General features: G+C 32.7%; 1 protein-coding gene across 1 annotated transcript in view; it reads right to left on the bottom strand.

Annotated features, from left to right (window-relative positions):
* LOC145265415 (voltage-dependent T-type calcium channel subunit alpha-1G-like) overlaps positions 1-22,030 on the bottom strand; it is a 759,315-nt gene that overhangs the window by 347,131 nt on the left and 390,154 nt on the right. Inside the window, exons 4-5 of the mRNA XM_080121247.1 lie at positions 3,543-3,714; positions 957-1,239 (exon numbers count right to left, since the gene is read on the bottom strand). Coding sequence (XP_079977373.1) covers positions 957-1,239; positions 3,543-3,714 — 455 coding nt within the window. The remainder of the gene's footprint in view (positions 1-956; positions 1,240-3,542; positions 3,715-22,030) is intronic.

The raw sequence follows: 22,030 nt of genomic DNA, 5'->3' as shown, positions 1-22,030 counted from the left end.
GCTTTAAAACAGTTCTAAATGACTAAAGCTGCCACTTAACCATATATTAAATCACTACCATGTTTGAATGATATACACATGATAATATTCACATATAATAATATTCAATCTTATCTGGCATTAATTGAAATGAATGGGTCTTGTCTTGGGGAGGCTCCATGTTTTGGCAAGCTTCTGGGCTTGACCTCTACTCCTGATCTGAAATGGAACACATACATCAAATCTGTTGCCAAGGCCGCTGGAAAAATGGTAGGATCCTTCTACTGCTCCAGTAGATATCTCACTCCTGATGCAATTCTCTACCTATATAAAAGCCAGGCACATCCAACGATGGAGTACTGTTGCCACATCTAGGTAAGAGCTACTAGAAGCAGCTTATCCTGCCTTGACAAAGTTCAAAATAGACTTTGTAGTTTAGTGAGGGATGCCCTTTTCTCTTCCCTGCAACCTCTTTCCCACAGAAGAGATGTTGCGAGCCTGTCTCCGCTTTATCGTTATTTTCATGGCAAGTGCTCGTCTATAGTCCCCCTTCACCAAATTTTCACAAAAACACTAATCTAGCCAAAACCACTCTCAATAATTTCCCCCACTCTTTATCTGTGCCTAAACATAAACGTAAATTCCATGAACAAAGCTTCTTTCTTAGAACTGCACACCTGTGGAATTCTCTTCTGTTTGCCTGCTTTCCAGCTGACTACAATTTGATTGTCTTCAAGTCCAACGTAAACAAGTTCTTGATGAACAGTCCCCTTAAGTAAACCAATTTACAAAATGTCCACTACTTATGATTACTATGCTATAGTTCCATTGACTAATGTATACCCATTAGCCCTTATCCTCGAGTGGCCTCCGAGCCTTGATATTGGTGATTCCTGTGTAAAAAAAAATATATATATTTATATATAACAATAATATTCAAATATAATAATACAAAGAGAATAGAAAGGTAGACTGACCTGAAATATAGCTACCCAGGCCAATCCAATGTTATCAAAAGAAATGGCCCCCTTAAATGGGTTTTTATCTCCTGCTTCACAACTCGTATAATACTGATTCCAGTTGACGCAGGAATTATTTGTCGGATTATTTTTACTGTTTTCCTTGGCACTTGCATTGCATTTGATTCCTTCGTAAGAGAACAACGGTAAATTGGAACATTTCCGCATTCCCGATTCACCAGGTTTGCTGCAGATGTAATCTCCTACACGAGGCCGGTAATAAGGATTCACATTCATCTTTCTGAAATAGAAAATAAACAGGATATATATATATATATATTGTCAAATTTTCAGGTTAGCTTGGAAGCCAAATTCTGAAAGCCGTCTAACATATGTAAGTAATTAAGGTAAACATCAAACCAGAGATGATGGTGATGATGATGATGATGATGAAAAAATAACAACAATGATGATGATGTGGGGGAAGGAGGATTTATAATTTCAAGTGTGTTGTGTATTTACTTTATTGTGTATACAAGGTTGGATTTTTTGTCTTCGTGTGATTAATTGTGATTTTGCAAGATTGTTTATGACCACTTTGCCTTTTAAGTTTGTGAACATTGATTTGTATTGTATTGGACTTATTGTAGGTACATGTATTCTTGTTGCTAGACTATTTACGACTGCTTATGAATTCGAATTAATGAACATACCTGCCATTGAATTTATGAACATACCTGTGACCGAATTAATGAACATACCTGCGATCGAATTAATGAACATACCTGCGATCGAATTAATGAACATACCTGTGATCGAATTTATGAACATACCTGTGATCGAATTAATGAACATACCTGTGATCGAATTTATGAACATACCTGCCATTGAATTAATGAACATACCTGTGATCGAATTAATGAACATACATGTGATCGAATTAATGAACATACCTGTGATCGAATTTATGAACATACCTGCCATTGAATTAATGAACATACCTGCCATTGAATTAATGAACATAACTGTGATCGAATTAATGAACATACCTGTGATCGAATTAATGAACATACCTGTGATCGAATTTATGAACATACCTGCCATTGAATTAATGAACATACCTGCCATTGAATTAATGAACATAACTGTGATCGAATTTATGAACATACCTGTGATCGAATTAATGAACATACCTGTGATCGAATTTATGAACATACCTGTGATCGAATTTATGAACATACCTGTGATCGAATTAATGAACATACCTGTGATCGAATTTATGAACATACCTGCCATTGAATTAATGAACATACCTGCCATTGAATTAATGAACATAACTGTGATCGAATTAATGAACATACCTGTGATCGAATTAATGAACATACCTGTGATCGAATTTATGAACATACCTGTGATCGAATTTATGAACATACCTGTGATCGAATTAATGAACATACCTGTGATCGAATTTATGAACATACCTGCCATTGAATTTATGAACATACCTGCCATTGAATTAATGAACATACCTGCCATTGAATTAATGAACATACCTGTGATCGAATTAATGAACATACCTGTGATCGAATTTATGAACATACCTGCCATTGAATTAATGAACATACCTGTGATCGAATTAATGAACATACCGGTGATCGAATTAATGAACATACCTGAGATCGATTTTATGAACATACCTGCCATTGAATTAATGAACATCCTTGCGATCGAATTAATGAACATACCTGCCATCGAATTAATGAACATACCTGTGATCGAATTAATGAACATACCTGCAATCGAATTTATGAACATACCTGCCATTGAATTAATGAACATACCTGCCATTGAATTAATGAACATACCTGCCATCGAATTAATGAACATACCTGTGATCGAATTTATGAACATACCTGTGATCGAATTTATGAACATACCTGTGATCGAATTTATGAACATACCTGCGATCGAATTTATGAAAATACCTGTGATCAAATTTATGAACATACCTGTGATCGAATTTATGAACATACCTGTGATCGAATTAATGAACATACCTGTGATCGAATTTATGAACATACCTGTGATCGAATTAATGAACATACCTGCCATTGTATTTATGAACATACCTGTGATCGAATTAATGAACATACCTGCGATCGAATTTAGTGTGGATTGTTCTTTTTGTTTATTTTTACTAACCCATCTTGACTAATGGAGTTAGTAAAAAATGGTTAGTAAAAATGGTGAGTAAAAATGGTGAGTAAAAATGGTTAGTAAAAATGGTTAGTAAAAATGGTGAGTAAAAATGGTGAGTAAAAATGGTGGGTTTAGGGTAAAACAAATCGAAACAACAACATAATATTTACACTGAAGGTGAGCAAATAATTCTTTCTATCCATTTCGTCTTCGATTCTTTCTTGCATGTTTTATTGATTTATTTATTTTAATTTTATTTAAAATTTGACTTAACCTTTTTGTTAATTTTTCCCTTCATTTTTATGGGATTCTTTTCTTTGTGAATTTTTTCTTTTTTTACGAATGGTTACGGTTAGGGTTGGGTGACGGTTGGGTTAGGGTAAACCAAATCAACCAAATACTCACGATGGAATAGAAATATTTGCACTGAAGTTGAGGAAACAACGATTACGTAATACGCCGGCCCATAACTGTACACCGATGATTCCAAAAATGAAGAATACAAAAAAGCAAAGTAGCAGAACGTTTCCCAGCATCGGTAGAGTGTCGAGCAGTAACATTACCAGAATTCGCATACCTAGAAAAAGAGAAGAAACAACAGCAAGTTTAATTTTACAAAAATATTTTGATTGTAATTTGTAAATTCTTTAGAGTTGCAATAATTATGCTTCCACTTCCATTGTCTTCAAATCATGAAGTGCGAGTGAGAAAGGGAGACAAAACGTAGCAATCGAGTTCTCTGGTTAACAAATTGGCGATTACACAGTGAATTTTCACAGAAAGACTGTTAGGGATAAACAAGTAAAATAAATACAAAAGAAAACATTTATACCAAACAATCACTCATCTCTATCTCTTTTGTTTCTCTCTGTTTCTGTCTGCCTCTGTTTCTCTTTCTCTCTGTCTGGCTGTCTGTCTATCTTTCTCTCTCTTTCTTTCTCTCTGTATCTATATATATATATATATATATATATATATATATATATATATATATATATATATAATATAAAGGCGTGTGTATGTGTGTGTGTGTGTGTGTGTGTGTGCATGTGTCTGGTCACGAATAGGCTCCTATATGGTTGACTATTTTAAAAAACTGATTACATATAATGATAGAAGATGCATTGAGACACAGGAATGGGTATGTTTGATTTGGCAGAACAGTGCTTCATTAAAATTGTGGGGTCTGCGTTCGCGCCTCATCCACAAAGTATGGAAATAAAAAATTTAAAAATTAAAAAGAAAACACGTTTACAAGTATTTTTTATATAGATGCACATAAGAATACTTTGATAAATATGTTTTAACTTAAATAGGGATGGTATAATAAAATTGTGGGGTCTGCGTTCGCACCTGACCTCCATAGAATGGAAATAGGCATAAACTTTAATAAAGACTTTTCATATCTATCTGCGTGAGTATACTTTCATAATTATGTTTCAGTTTGAAGAAATATGGTATAATAACATTATGGGGTGTTCGTTCGCGCCTGACCTCTAAAGAATGGAAATATGTCACAAAGTTTAACAAGGTTTTTTAATATAGATCCATAGAATATTATGATAAGTGTTTCAGCGTGAACAGGTATGGTATAATAAATTATGGGAGTTATCTATTTTATTTTTACTTTCATCATATTTTGCTTTGGTTTTGATATCCCCAAATTCAACCCAAATTTACAACCCTTCCTTTTCATAACCTATGATACTTTCATAAATCAGTGTCCATTTTCTGTATGCTGTTTTTGAACCCAGTCAACGACGGGTAGTTTTGCTAGTATATATATATATATATATATATATATATATATATATATATATATATATATATATATATTGGAGTTGAATACCAGACTACAAAGTCAAAGGTGACTTTGTAATTGGATTCGAATCCTTTGAAAAGCAATAATTATCACTTCCCACACTGATGATCACCTAAGCATGAAATATTAGTGTCTATAAGTAAAAATAATTAATGTCTATTTATACAATTATTATTATTATTAGCCCTTTTCAACTAGGATAGAGCCTCTTTAAGTGAGTTATAATAAACTGTCCACTTTAGTGTAACGCTATGTTCCGGCGTCTTCCGTCGACATTATAATTTTCGTTTTTTATGAACACACACACACACACACACACACACACACACACACACACACACACACACACACACACACACACACACACATTGAATAAATAAAAATAGTAAAATAAAAAATTATAGAAAACGATAAGTAAATAAAATAAAGCAGTTGAAAAATTAATCTACGGCAAACTGACACTAATGTTGTCTAAAACCATGCTACCCTTCCCCTCCCGTTAATATATTTCTCAAACGGACACACAACACTCAATATTATTTTCCATGTTTCTATTGTTATTGTCAGCGATTGAAAAAGCTACTCACAAACTACATTCCAAAGAAAAATAAAAGAAAAAAGAAAACAGAGATCTTTTTATCAAAATTTCACAATGAGACCAGACCCACCTTTCAATTATTTTTTCTCTTTTATTAAAGAAAAATACACACCCACACCCACACATATATAAAGAATCTTGAAAAATAATAAACAATTTTAGACATTAATTCACACTCTACTAAAAACATTTCATGGTAAACAATTTCAAGAAAGTAGTTCTGTAAAGGAAAAGGAAAAGGAAAAGGCCGACACTGAGTTTTGGAAAATCAAATCGATGTGTTTTCGTGTTGTATATCAGAACTTTACAAACTGGATTTCCAGTGTTTCCACGAAACTGCAGATATCGATGGACGATCGAACTAATGTACAATTTTATTGAAATATAAGATATTTCATAAGCTAAGAATGATAAAAAATAAATATTTGAAATAATAACAAAATTAAATTCCAAGGAATTTAATTCAGAAAAAATAAACAAAAGGATTGACTGAATTTACCGATGACACAAATATTTTAAAGTGCAATAAAATATTTTACAATCACAATAAACAATAAGCTTAATCTGTTTACGTAAAGTGCTTAATTAACAAAGAAACAATTATGATATATTCACGTAAACGGCTGGAGAAGAGAGTTTAATCAGCAGTTTTATTGAGGTTAGCATACGACTATTGGTCGTTATTTTTACGTCCATGGAAGCTCTAATGAACGCAATTAGATGTAAAATTTAGAGAAATATTGCAAACCTTTGAATATAACCTGCATCATAGAAGTTATGTCTACCTTTATCTGATGCGGATGTTTAAAGAATTTTGTCTAAAATTTTTATTTGTCCCATTTGTGAACAGTGTAGTTGAATATGTGTATACACGCACACACACACACATGCACACACACATGCACTCTCTCAGTGAACATTGTATGTTATTTGTATTACGATTGGAACTCGTTTATATGCAACATTTACTGTGTGAACGTTTTCATATACACACTATTTATATGAACGTCGTATTCGTATATACATATAAAGATGACAGCAGTGTATTGTACATACATTGTAAGTACTGTATACACACAAGACGATACCACCACAAACGATAACAGGTTTACATAAACACGTTTTGTACATACATTTAAGAAATGATAATACCGTAACATACAGACATGCCAAATATATATTTTAAAGAGATCAGTGGTGTCTCATATAAATTACATGCTTTATACACATACATTTTGAACATTAGCAGAATACAGGTGCCCCGGTGGTGGTGGTGGTGGTGGTGGTGGTGGTTGCTAACACCCCACCCTACCCTGCATGGCCAGGAGGTGATTCGACGTAATATCATAAGCAACCAGAATGCAATCCCACAATTCCCTTCTTTTCTTGATCTCTATTTGTCCGGACAGTCATGAAATGAGCACGTATTTTTGTCTCTCCATAAATGAGAGGAGAGGGAGGGGTCACACCCTCCCTCAGCATTAGTTAAGGTTAGTTAGTTTTAATTGTGAAAATTAATTATCACTCGTAAAAAAATAAATAGTTAATTATATTTCTCATATATTACGATTGCGTTGTGCATCGTTTGTTTTTGTGTCTACCTTAAATGTCTACATTAACAAACGAAGCAGACCTGGAGAAGAAGAGTCCAACCATGTCAAACCCTCAAGGAAGAAGACGTCATTCTGGGAAAAGAACGAGACAGCCATACTCAACATTCCAGGTACGCCTTTAATCTTGCCTAGACAGAAAGACATCTAATCGATAGATCTTCTTAGGCGGACCGTTTCCAAGACATTTAGTGTAACACGTGGGTCAGTCACGCACCAATGCGCGACCTATAGGTTTACATATACACAAGTTCGAATTCTTAATCTACAATCGGATGTGTGCTATTCTTTGGTCTTTTAGCTAAGAGCTAAGTGTAGTATCTGTTCTGATACCACTCTTCATTTTTATCTGTTCTAGATCAGGTATGGTATCCTTCAAGACAGGCAATTCGAACTTTTGTCATAATTCGAAGTACCCATTTTGGGGAGCTGTATTATCCTCACATTAAAAACGGACATTAGGTCTAACTCTATTTCATGGGGAAGTAAGTTAATAGAATTAACATTTCAAACTTTACAGACTATGTCTTATTCAGGCATTTATCAATAATGACAAGCGGAAACAGATAGAACACGTATTTGGCCTGAAAGTGTAAATTTTACTTGTGGTGCTATGTAAAAGATTGCATACCAAAGCCCACTAAACACAATGAGTTACAACATCGAATAACAACAATCAATTCATTGGATCATTACATATTGATGCACATTTAGTAGAAATGTTCTTATCTTTGTAAAGATGGTTGCCACAGTGAACACTTTTAAGACAGAAAATAAAGTTGATTTTTTTAAATCACATTTTCACCCTAAACTAGGCACAGTACCACTTTGATGTAGAGGGCTACTATCAGGGACATAAGTTGCAGGGATACTATGTAGGGAGTTGAGCAGCAAGATTTCTGTTCACATTACACTAGAAGTTCTGCATGTAAGGGAAGCAGGAACCCGGAAGGAAATTCTAGAATCTAGTAGTTTTAAGGAAGATACTATTAGAGTAGAAGGCATTCTTACATCTAGGGATCTCTACTGTTAAGGGGTGGGACTTGGCTGCTTGTCAAGTTTGTTGGGGGTATTTTCGTTGAGGGGGTACAAGGGCTTGTAGTTCGTCAGCATCTATCATTAAAATACTTGTAAAACAGGCAGAGGGATGCAACATTTCGTCGATGGGACAGGGGCTGAATCTTAGATGACAGTTAAGGACCTATCAGGTTGGCGACTCTCTTTTGAACCTTTTTCAGGAGAGATTAGTAGCAGATACACCAGCCTAAATGTGACAACAATACTCCATATATGGACGAATGGTGGCCTTGTAGAGATACAGGATACTTTCAGGTGTAAGTAACCTTCTAGCATGGTAGAGGGAGCCCACCTTCTTTGCAGCAGCTTTGGCAATGCCCTCAATGTATCTGTTCCAACTCATGTTCCTTGTGAACGTTAAACCGAGGAGTTTGAAAGAAGTACTTTCAGGTAATGTACCTTTAGCCATAGTTATTAGTGGTTGAGAAGGTTTCTTGTAATTATTGAAAGAAACAAGCTTAGTCTTGGCAGTATTGGATGTTACCGTCCGTTTTTGTCCTCATTCCACTACAAAGTTCCTCTCGCAATTTCTAGTTGAATACTTATTACTTATGTGGACTTTTTATTATTATTTTTCTTTTATAAAACCATTGCATCTTTTTTGAAAGATGCTTAAAGATTTGAATGTTTTAGATTCCCTTGTGTCATCCAGATGTATGTTTCATTGGATTGCTGGTTGTAATTCTGTTATCATAAGTAACAGATTTCACTTTCTTCTGCATAAACAGGTAGGAGTGGCGTGGGATTTAAATTTCCTGGTGGAATACAGGAGTAGCTTGTTTTGACAGAATTTCACTTGAATAATTGAGATGTTTTGGAGTTTTAAGCATAAATTACCTGTGTGTGCAGTTTTAATTAAAGTTATGATTTTTATCTCATAAAGACATAAACATTATGATTGTCTTTGATAAGTTGTAATCAACTATTTTTGAACTTGAAGTATCTTGCGAAAAATAGGGGATTAAAGTGAACCCAGACAAAAGCAAAATTAGCAGACAAATAAGAATAGCAACTTATGAATTTGGATAATTAAAAGAAAAGGTTTGGACCAAGAAACCCATATCAACATTTAAGAAGTTAAAACTTTATAATGGATCGATAGTTCCTATTGCTGTATAGGCAAGTGAAACATGGACTATAACTGACAGAACATGAGGAGAAGCTTAATGTATTTGGAATTAAATAGTTAAGAACTATTCTTGCAACAACTCTGTGACACGAAGAAATGCAGATATTAAAAAAAATCTTTAATTATATAATGACGATTTCATTGAAGAAAGATTAGGAGGACGAACACCAAAAAAATTGCCATGTAAAGAGTTGATAATGATATGCTACTCCTGATCTTGATAATGGGTAAAATTTTGTTTTCAAGCATGTAATGAAACTCTCTCGAGTAATCTATATATATATATATATATATATATATATATATATATATATATATATCAAATAAATAAAAATCAAGCTTCAGTTCCAAATGTTACGAATCAAAGAAAACAAAAATTGACTGTTTTCAGACCATAAAGCATCTCACAATATTGGCCGCTGATCTGTTATCGAAAATCTGAAAATAGTTTGATAAAAAACAATACAAAAACTCATTTTTTTTACTTACAGAGTGCATAGCACCAAAAAAAGAAAAGACAAAGCAAAAAAAAACCAAACAAACAAAAAAAACAACAACAACAACAACAACAACAACAAAACGTCCTGTGTAGCTTTAAGAGTTCATGATTGATCTTTTAATGTGACAGCACTAATAAGCCATTTGTAACATCCGATGGGGGAATCCTTTCAACCCTACTACAAATGGCCTGCAATCCTTTTGTCAGTAAAAACAGCTGGTCGTCTCATTGTATGTAAATAATTATCTCAGTGAGTGGTGATGTCTCTCTCTTTATTTCTCTTCGTTCCTGTTGTTGTAAAGTCACTGTCATAATCACAGTTAAAAAAATTTAAAATTTTACTCAATGTTGATGTTTTATTTGTTTAAATCATTTTTCATAAAGTTAAACGTTTCATACATTTCTCACCAGCAACTTCCTAGGCAAAAATCCAGCTTTGAAACTAAAATAGTAGAATACATTCAATTCAAAGCCAAAGAGGAAGGCCATTCTCTCTTTGAGGTTCCCTTTAATACTACCAAACATATTCAAGGAATTTTGAGGCTAATTTATTCTTAACAAGGATATTATTCAATATCAAAATATCACGTATAAATTTTAAAAGGACAATCAAAGAATGCATAAAATTAAAGAATGGCAAGAACATTTTGTCTTAAAAAAATGTACGAACATCAATAGTCAGAAGAGAAAGTATAAACCTGATAACCGATCAAAGGGAAACACCGTATTAACCTGCCTATGTCGTATCAGCGACACAAGATTGAACCACAGACATCTGCTTGGAAAATAAACCCCACGTAATTATTGTCATCAAAGAGTAAAAATAAAAAATGTGCTAATGTAAAAGTCATACACATACACATACACATACACGTACACATACACGTACACGTACACCCAGCAAAGAAAGTAACAAATATTATTTCAAAATGCAACTATTTCCGAAAATAATAGGATTTCTTAAAGAAACTACTTTATACACACATATTTGATTAAAAAATCGGGTATTAACAAAATTAGAAAAAAAGTGTAGTAACTGTTCTGATGATGCAGTTAGTCTATTTTAGTTTCTGCCAGTGAAGGAGAATGCTCCTAAACTGAGGCAATTTAGTTTTTGTTTCTATTCGGAGTGAATCTTTTTGGGGAGTTAGAATTTATCGACATTATAAACCGACCTTGTGCCTAACTGCCCTCGTGGGGAGGCAAGTAAATAAAACCATCTGACAGGAAGCAAATATCAAAATTAAAATAGATTAAAATAATGTTGATTATTTTGTTAGCAAACAAACAATTTTGAAAACCTAGAACCCCATCTTCCAATGTAGACCCCTACTATCAGGTTTCCTTCTCCAACATCAGGGGTATACGTTCCAACCTTCCAGAGGTTGAAACCCATTTACAGGAGAAGATACCGGACATATTCTTTCTAAGCGAAACTGGAATAGGGCTGACCACTTCCCTAGATGAGTTCATAATTAACAGATACTCTAATTTAACAGCTAAATCTGACCTCCAAGATCACCATGAGCATGGAATATGTGACTACATTAAAGATGGCTTCCCGTGTGGCAGGGATATCTCTAGAGAAGATCCTAATTTACCTTATATGTGCTTCCGGGTTGCACTTGCTCACACTACTGCATTTATATTTGCCGTCTATCGGCCCCATAACAGCGGAGTTACTATCTTTAAGAGTATATCTGAGAAAATAGACCACATCCTGTCTACACATCCCTCGGCTAACATCCACATCTGTGGTGACTTCAACGTCCATAACATGGAATAGCTGACCCATTCAAATAAGACAGATGATGAGGGGAGGTTTTGTCATGATTTTGCTATTGCTTATGACCTCACTCAGATTGTTCGCGAACCCACCTGTGTGGCCGATACTACTGGTCAATATGCAAGCCTCCTAGACCAGCTTCCCCTGAGCTATGTTCATGTTCTGTTCATTCTCCTTTAGGATCCTCCGACCACTCCGTCGTATCAGTTAAGATAAAAATGAAATGTAATAAGTCCCCAGATGTACCCCTCCACTGCACTGTATACCAATACTCTATGGCTGACTGGGATAGCTTCCATACATTCATATCTGCTCTAACTCTGCATTCCATGTTTAAAAAGAATGTGCCCTCTATAGTATCAGATCTGACCGAATGGTTAATTGTAGGCATAGACCGATTAATACCATCTAAAAAATTCCAACAAAAACCTAACAGCCAGCCATGGTTCTCCCCAGAATGTGCTGCTGCTATCGCGCACAGAAATCACTTTTTCCATAACTACCAATGTAACAGATGCACTGAGACTAAAGCTGCTTTCAGGAACGCCAGCAACCACTGTAAAAGAGTAATAAAAAATGCAAGAGAGCTATATGCCCAGTCTGTTAAATCCAAAGTAGCTGAGCAGCGGCTTGGTTCCCACCAGTTTTGGCAAATAATAAATAGGATCCTGAACAGAAGTGTGCGTTCTATCCCAACCATTATCAATGGACCAGAGGTCATCTCGTCAGCATCAGACAAGGCCAAACTATTTGCAAAGAACTTTGCAGTTAATTCTACCCTATGTGACGAAGGCCATCAACTTCCCATATTTCCTCCTATAACACAGAACACGCTAGGTAACATACACATATCTGTGCATGAGGTCGCCAAGCTAATCAAGAACCTTGATTCCAGTAAAGCAACTGGCCCTGACGGCATCCCAATTATAGTGTATAAAAAAGCTTCAACCAGAACTTGCTCCCATACTTACGAAACTGTTTAAGCGTTGCCTTAACGAAAAGTGCTTTCCGACTCTCTGGAAAACGTCATCAGTTTGCCCTGTATTTAAGAATTCAGGTGATAAGTCATCTCTCTCTCAGTAAAGACCAATAAGTCTCCTGTGTGTTATGAGTAAGTTGCTGGAATCCATATTAAATAGAGAAATAGTCAACCACCTCAGCAGAAACAACCTTCTTAGTGACACAAAATATGGTTTCCGTTCTGCAAGATCTACTGCAGATGTGCTAACGGTTATATCTCACAGGATTAGTGAATCTCTTGACAAAGGCTTCCTTTCTAGGGCAATTGCTCTTGGCATATCAAAAGCCTTCGACAAGGTATGGCATAAGGGCCTACTTTACAAGATTTCCAGCTATGGTATAACTGGAAATGTTTTCTCAATCATTAAATCATTTCTCTCTGATAGGCTCATAAGAGTAGTGGTCGATGGACAAAAATCAGAGGCCTGCAGTATTAATGCTGGAGTCCCTCAAGGGTCAATCTTGGGCCCAACTCTCTTCCTGATCTACATCAATGATCTCCCTAAACACATACTTAAATCATTCGTTGACATCTATGCTGATGACACGACCATCTATGGCAACACATCAAAGGCTGTAAATGACAAAGTTCTCTAATTCTCTCCCCTGATCTCGAGCGCGTGGTTCAGTGGGGGAAGACGTGGCTGGTTACCTTTAATGCATCCAAAACCAAACTCCTATCTTTACATCATCAACGCTCTGATCTCCATCTGGCATCAATTGAAATGGATGGCTCTGGTCTAGGAGAAGCCCCATGTTTTGACAAGCTTCTGGGTTTATCCTTTACTCCCGATCTGAAATGGAACACGTACACCAAGTCTGTTGCCAAGGTCGCTGGAAAGATGGTGGGATCCTTCTACCGCTTCAGAAGATATCTCACTACTGATGCAATTCTCTATCTATATAAAAGCCAAGTACATCCAGGGATGGAATACTGCTGCCATATCTGGGCAGGAGCTGCTAAAAACAGCCTATTCTGCCTTGACAGAGTACAAAATAAACTTTGTGGCTTAGTGGGGGATGCCCTTTTCTCTTTCCTGCAACCTCTCTCCCACAGAAGAGACGTTGCGAGCCTATCCTTGTTTTATCGTTATTTCCATGGCAGGTACTCGTCTGAACTCCAATCTCTGGTCCCGCCTCGCCAATCTTTCACGAAAAACACCCGTTTAGCTGAATCCACTGTGAAAAATTTCCCCCACTCTTTATCTGTGCCTAAATCAAAACGCGGATTCCATGAACAAAGCTTCTTTCTTAGAACTGCACGCCTGTGGAACTCTGTTCCGTCTGCCTGCTTCCCACCTGACTACAACCTGGATGTCTTCAATCCAACGTAAACAAATTCCTAATGAACCGCCACCTCAAGTAAACACTTCAATAAATCTCCACACTAACCTACTGTACTTGCAATAACCCTTATCCCTGAGTGGCTTTCGGGCCTTGATAAGTGGTAACCACCGTGTAAAAAAAACAAAACAAAAAACTCTCCTAAATAAATGGTGTGAATAAAAAGAAGCCAAAAAGTCAAATCATACACTCTTGAAATACTTTCACACACACACACACACACACACACACACACACACACACACACACACACACACACACACACACACACATGTACACAAACAAACGCACTCAAGGAAACAAAACACACACACACACATATGCATGTGCACATATATGTGTAGAAGCACAAACATGTTTGTGCAAGTTTTTGCAGCCTATTAGTTTAATGACACACATGCACATGCACAAACATGCACGCAAGTAAACAAAAACAAACATACATGCACACGAATGTGTATGTGTGTAAATACAAGCACACACGTGTGGAAGTTTATGCGGCCTGTTAACTTAATGGCACACACACAGCAACGTTTTGTGTGTGTAAATACATGTGTAATGCATTGTCGGTGTGCTTAATTCACTAAGTAATAAGTCAGAAGGTTTCTCTTTCATATGGGTCAAATCGGAAGAGACCATATTGAAATACAAGTGAGCGTTTGGTTTTGAAGCTGATATCGTTAATCTAGAATGTTGAAATATTTAGAGTTCAGCCAATCAAAATCCAATGAATAAGTAATGGGAGACATCATTATTTGTGTAGATGAAAAGTGGTAAGAGTATGCGATGTGTATGAATTCAGTAGTCAGTTAATGATGGCGTAGACACAGGAAAGTAGGAATAAGTATAAATTCATGCGGTGAAAAATGTGGTAGTAAGAGGACTTATGGAATAGGGGGTAAAATTGGAACTACTTCCTGTAGGTGATGATGATGATGATGATGATGATGCTCCCAGGAATAAATGTAATGTTTTAATATTACGAATTAATGTGTCTAAAATGTTGTTCTATAGTTAAATAAGGTGATGGCTAATAGTGTAAACATAATAAATTTGTGTGTGTCATCTGTTGTTGTAAACCTATGGTATTTTGGTCCAGAGGGGAAAAACTGCACCACTTTTATTATATATAGGGATAAGTCAAGTAAGTTTTTAAATTTTTTAAATGTTGCTCAGTCTGTCAACATATTTCTAGGTGCTCCTCCTTGGTGCACTGACTTATTCCTAGGTACTCCTCTTCACTGTGCCACCCTATTCCTAGGTACTCCTCCCCAATGTGTTACCATATTTCTAGGTGCTCCTCCTTATAGTGGTACTATATGTGTAGATGATCTTCATTGGTGTGCACACATATTTGTAGGTACTCCTCCTAAGTATGCCACCACTAATAAAGAGAGTTTGAGAAGGATTGGCCTAATGGATACTACCGTGGACTACGCAATCAGTGATTCTAACTTCAATCCTTTTATAGTTATTTACATACCAACGTTTTATAGTTATTTACATACCAACGTTTTATAGTTATTTACATACCAACGTTTTATAGTTATCTACATACCAACGTTTTATAGTTATTTACATACCAACGTTTTATAGTTATTTACATACCAACGTTTTATAGTTATTTACATACCAACGTTTTATAGTTATCTACATACCAACGTTTTATAGTTATTTACATACCAACGTTTTATAGTTATCTACATACCAACGTTTTATAGTTATCTACATACCAACGTTTTATAGTTATCTACGTACCAACGTTTTATAGTTATTTACATACCAACGTTTTATAGTAATCTACATACCAACGTTTTATAGTTATCTACATACCAACGTTTTATAGTTATCTACATACCAACGTTTTATAGTTATTTACATACCAACGTTTTATAGTTATTTACATACCAACGTTTTATAGTTATCTACATACCAACGTTTTATAGTTATCTACATACCAACGTTTTATAGTTATCTACATACCAACGCTTTATAATTATTTACATACAAACGTTTTATAGTTATTTACATACCAACGTTTTATAGTTATTTACATACCAACGTTTTATAGATATTTGCATACCAACGTTTTATAGTTATCTACATACCAACGTTTTATAGTTATCTACATACCAACGTTTTATAGTTATTTACATACCAACGTTTTATAGTTATCTACATACCAACGTTTTATAGTTATCTACATACCAACGTTTTATAGTTATCTACATACCAACGTTTTATAGTTATTTACATACCAACGTTTTATAGTTATTTACATACCAACGTTTTATAGTTATCTACATACCAACGTTTTATAGTTATCTACATACAAACGTTTTATAGTTATCTACATACCAACGTTTTATAGTTATCTACATACCAACGCTTTATAATTATTTACATACAAACGTTTTATAGTTATTTACATACCAACGTTTTATAGTTATTTACATACCAACGTTTTATAGATATTTACATACCAACGTTTTATAGTTATTTACATATCAACGTTTTATAGTTATTTACATCCCAACGTTTTATAGTTATCTACATACCAACGTTTTATAGTTATCTACATACCAACGTTTTATAGTTATTTACATACCAACGTTTTATAGTTATTTACATACCAACGTTTTATAGTTAATTACATACCAACGTTTTATAGTTATCTACATGCCAACGTTTTATAGTTATCTACATACCAACGTTTTATAGTTATCTACATACCAATGTTTTATAGTTATCTACATACCAACGTTTTATAGTTATTTACATACCAACGTTTTATAGTTATTTATATACCAACGTTTTATAGTTAATTACATACCAACGTTTTATAGTTATTTACATACCAACGTTTTATAGTTATCTACATACCAACGTTTTATAGTTATTTACATACCAACGTTTTATAGTTATTTACATAACAACGTTTTATAGTTATTTACATCCCAACGTTTTATAGTTATGTACATACCAACGTTTTATAGTTATCTACATACCAACGTTTTATAGTTATCTACATACCAACGTTTTATAGTCATCTACATACCAACGTTTTATAGTTATCTACATACCAACGTTTTATAGTTATTTACATACCAACGTTTTATAGTTATTTACATACCAACGTTTTATAGTTATCTACATACCAACGTTTTATAGTTATCTACATACCAACGTTTTATAGTTATTTACATACCAACGTTTTATAGTTATTTACATACCAACGTTTTATAGTTATTTACATACCAACGTTTTATAGTTATGTACATACCAACGTTTTATAGTTATCTACATACCAACGTTTTATAGTAATCTACATACCAACGTTTTATAGTTATTTACATACCAACGTTTTATAGTTATTTACATACCAACGTTTTATAGTTATCTACATACCAACGTTTAATAGTTATTCACATACCAACGTTTTATAGTTATCTACATACCAACGTTTTATAGTTATTTACATACCAACGCTTTATAGTTATTTACATACCAACGTTTTATAGTTATCTACATACCAACGTTTTATAGTTATTTACATACCAACGTTTTATAGTTATGTACATATCAACGTTTTATAGTTATTTACATACCAACGTTTTATAGTTATTTACATACCAACGTTTTATAGTTATTTACATACCAACGTTTTATATTTATTTACATACCAACGTTTTATAGTTATTTACATACCAACGTTTTATAGTTATTTACATACAAACGTTTTATAGTTATCTAAATACACACGTTTTATAGTTATCTACATACCAACGTTTTATAGTTATTTACATACCAACGTTTTATAGTTATCTACATACCAACGTTTTATAGTTATCTACATACCAACGTTTTATAGTTAGTTACATACCAACGTTTTATAGATATTTACATACCAACGTTTTATAGTTATCTACATACCGACGTTTTATAGTTACCTACATACCAACGTTTTATAGCTATTTACATACCAACGTTTTATAGTTATTTACATACCAACGTTTTATAGTTATTTACATACAAACGTTCTATAGTTATTTACATTCCAACATTTTATAGTTATTTACATACCAACGTTTTATAATTATTTACATACAAACGTTTTATAGTTATCTAAATACCAACGTTTTATAGTTATCTACATACCAACGTTTTATAGTTATCTACATACCAACGTTTTATAGTTATTTACATACCAACGTTTTATAGTTATTTACATCCCAACGTTTTATAGTTATCTACATACCAACGATTTATAGTTATCTACATACCAACGTTTTATAGTTATTTACATACCAACGTTTTATAGATATTTACATACAACGTTTTATAGCTATTTACATACCAACGTTTTATAGTTATCTACATACCAACGTTTTATAGTTATCTACATACCAACGTTTTATAGTTATTAATATACCAACGTTTTATAGTTATTTACATACCAACGTTTTATAGTTATTTACATACCAACGTTTTATAGTTATTTACATACCAACGTTTTATAGTTATTTACATACCAACGTTTTATAGTTATTTACATACCAACGTTTTATAGATATTTACATACCAACGTTTTATAGATATTTACATACAACGTTTTATAGTTATTTACATACCAACGTTTTATAGTTATCTACATACCAACGTTTTATAGTTATCTACATACCAACGTTTTATAGTTATTTACATACCAACGTTTTATAGTTATTTACATACCAACGTTTTATAGTTATCTACATACCAACGTTTTATAGTTATTTACATACCAACGTTTTATAGTTATCTACATACCAACGTTTTATAGTTATTTACATACCAACGTTTTATAGTTATCTACATACCAACGTTTTATAGTTATCTACATACCAACGTTTATAGTTATTTACATACCAACGTTTTATAGTTATTTACATACCAACGTTTTATAGTTATTTACATACCAACGTCTTATAGATATTTACATACAACGTTTTATAGTTATTTACATACCAACGTTTTATAGTTATCTACATACCAACGTTTTATAGTTATCTACATACCAACGTTTTATAGTTATTAATATACCAACGTTTTATAGTTATTTACATACCAACGTTTTATAGTTATTTACATCCCAACGTTTTATAGTTATTTACATACCAACGTTTTATAGTTATCTACATACCAACGTTTTATAGTTATCTACATACCAACGTTTTATAGTTATCTACATACCAACGTTTTATAGTTATCTACATACCAACGTTTTATAGTTATTTACATACCAACGTTTTATAGTTATCTACATCCCAACATTTTATAGTTATTTACATACCAACGTTTTTTAATTATGTACATACCAACGTTTTATAGTTATTTACATACCAACGTTTTATAGTTATCTACATACCAACGTTTTATAGTTATCTACATACCAACGTTTTATAGTTATTTACATACCAACGTTTTATAGTTATTTACATACCAACGTTTTATAGTTATCTACATACCAACGTTTTATAGTTATCTACATACCAACGTTTTATAGTTATCTACATACCAACGTATTTACATACCAAGGTTTTATAGTTATTTACATACCAACGTTTTATAGTTATTTACATACCAACGTTTTATAGTTATTTACATCCCAACGTTTTATAGTTATTTACATACCAACGTTTTATAGTTATTTACATACCAACGTTTTATAGATATTTACATACCAACCTTTTATAGTTATTTACATACCAACGTTTTATAGTTATTTACATACCAACGTTTTATAGTTATTTACATACCAACGTTTTATAGTTATCTACATACCAAGGTTTTATAGTTATTTACATACCAACGTTTTATAGTTATTTACATACCAACGTTTTATAGTTATTTACATACCAACGATTTATAGTTATCTACATACCAACGTTTTATAGTTATCTACATACCAACGTTTTATAGTTATCTATATACCAACGTTTTATAGTTATTTACATACCAACGTTTTATAGTTATTTACATCCCAACGATTTATAGTAATCTACATACCAACGTTTTATAGTTATCTACATACCAACGTTTTATAGTTATCTACATACTAACGTTTTATAGTTATCTACATACCAACGTTTTATAGTTATCTACATACCAACGTTTTATAGTTATTTACATACCAACGTTTTATAATTATTTACATACCAACGTTTTATAGTTATCTACATACCAACGTTTTATAGTTATCTACATACCAACGTTTTATAGTTATTTACATACCAACGTTTTATAGTTATTTACATACCAACGTTTTATAGTTATTTACATACCAACGTTTTATAGTTATTTACATACCAACGTTTTATAGTTAATTACATCCCAACGTTTTATAGTTATCTACATACCAACGTTTTATAGTTATCTACATACCAACGTTTTATAGTTATTTACATACCAACGTTTTATAGTTATTTACATACCAACGTTTTATAGTTATTTATATACCAACGTTTTATAGTTATTTACATACCAACGTTTTATAGTTATTCACATACCAACGTTTTATAGTTATCTACATACCAACGTTTTATAGTTATTTACATACCAACGTTTTATAGTTATTTACATACCAACGTTTTATAGTTATCTACATACCAACGTTTTATAGTTAATTACATACCAACGTTTTATAGTTATCTACATATCAACGTTTTATAGTTATTTACATACCAACGTTTTATAGTTATTTACATACCAACGTTTTATAGTTATTTACATACCAACGTTTTATAGCTATTTACATACCAACGTTTTATAGTTATTTACATACAAACGTTTTATAGTTATCTACATACCAACGTTTTATAGTTATCTACATACCAACGTTTTATAGTTATTTACATACCAACGTTTTATAGTCATCTACATTCCAACGTTTTATAGTTATTTACATACCAACGTTTTATAGTTATCTACATACCAACGTTTTATAGTTATTTACATACCAACGTTTTATAGTTATTTACATATCAAAGTTTTATAGATATTTACATACCAACGTTTTATAGTTATCTACATACCAACGTTTTATAGTTATCTACATACCAACGTTTTATAGTTATTAACATACCAACGTTTTATAGCTATTTACATACCAACGTTTTATAGTTATTTACATAACAACGTTTTATAGTTATTTACATACAAACGTTTTATAGTTATTTACATTCCAACATTTTATAGTTATTTACATACCAACGTTTTATAATTATTTACATACAAACGTTTTATAGTTATCTAAATACCAACGTTTTGTAGTTATCTACATACCAACGTTTTATAGTTATCTACATACCAACGTTTTATAGTTATTTACATACCAACGATTTATAGTTATTTACATCCCAACGTTTTATAGTTATTTACATACCAACGTTTTATAGTTATCTACATACCAACGTTTTATAGTTATATACATACCAACGTTTTATAGTTATCTACATACCAACGTTTTATAGTTATCTACATACCAACGTTTTATAGTTATTTACATACCAACGTTTTATAGTTATCTACATCCCAACGTTTTATAGTTATTTACATACCAACGTTTTTTTATTATGTACATACCAACGTTTTATAGTTATTTACATACCAACGTTTTATAGTTATCTACATACCAACGTTTTATAGTTATCTACATACCAACGTTTTATAGTTATTTACATACCAACGTTTTATAGTTATTTACATACCAACGTTTTATAGTTATCCACATACCAACGTTTTATAGTTATCTACATACCAACGTTTTATAGTTATCTACATACCAACGTATTTACATACCAACGTTTTATAGTTATTTACATACCAACGTTTTATAGTTATTTACATACCAACGTTTTATAGTTATTTACATCCCAACGTTTTATAGTTATTTACATACCAACGTTTTATAGTTATTTACATACCAACGTTTTATAGATATTTACATACCAACGTTTTATAGTTATTTACA

Source organism: Euprymna scolopes, chromosome 40 (assembly GCF_053919585.1).
Source record: "Euprymna scolopes isolate OS-2025 chromosome 40, ASM5391958v1, whole genome shotgun sequence".
NCBI classification, from domain to species: domain Eukaryota; kingdom Metazoa; phylum Mollusca; class Cephalopoda; order Sepiida; family Sepiolidae; genus Euprymna; species Euprymna scolopes.
Note: the sequence above shows the minus strand (reverse complement) of the source record. Positions and strands in the feature narration are given on the sequence as shown.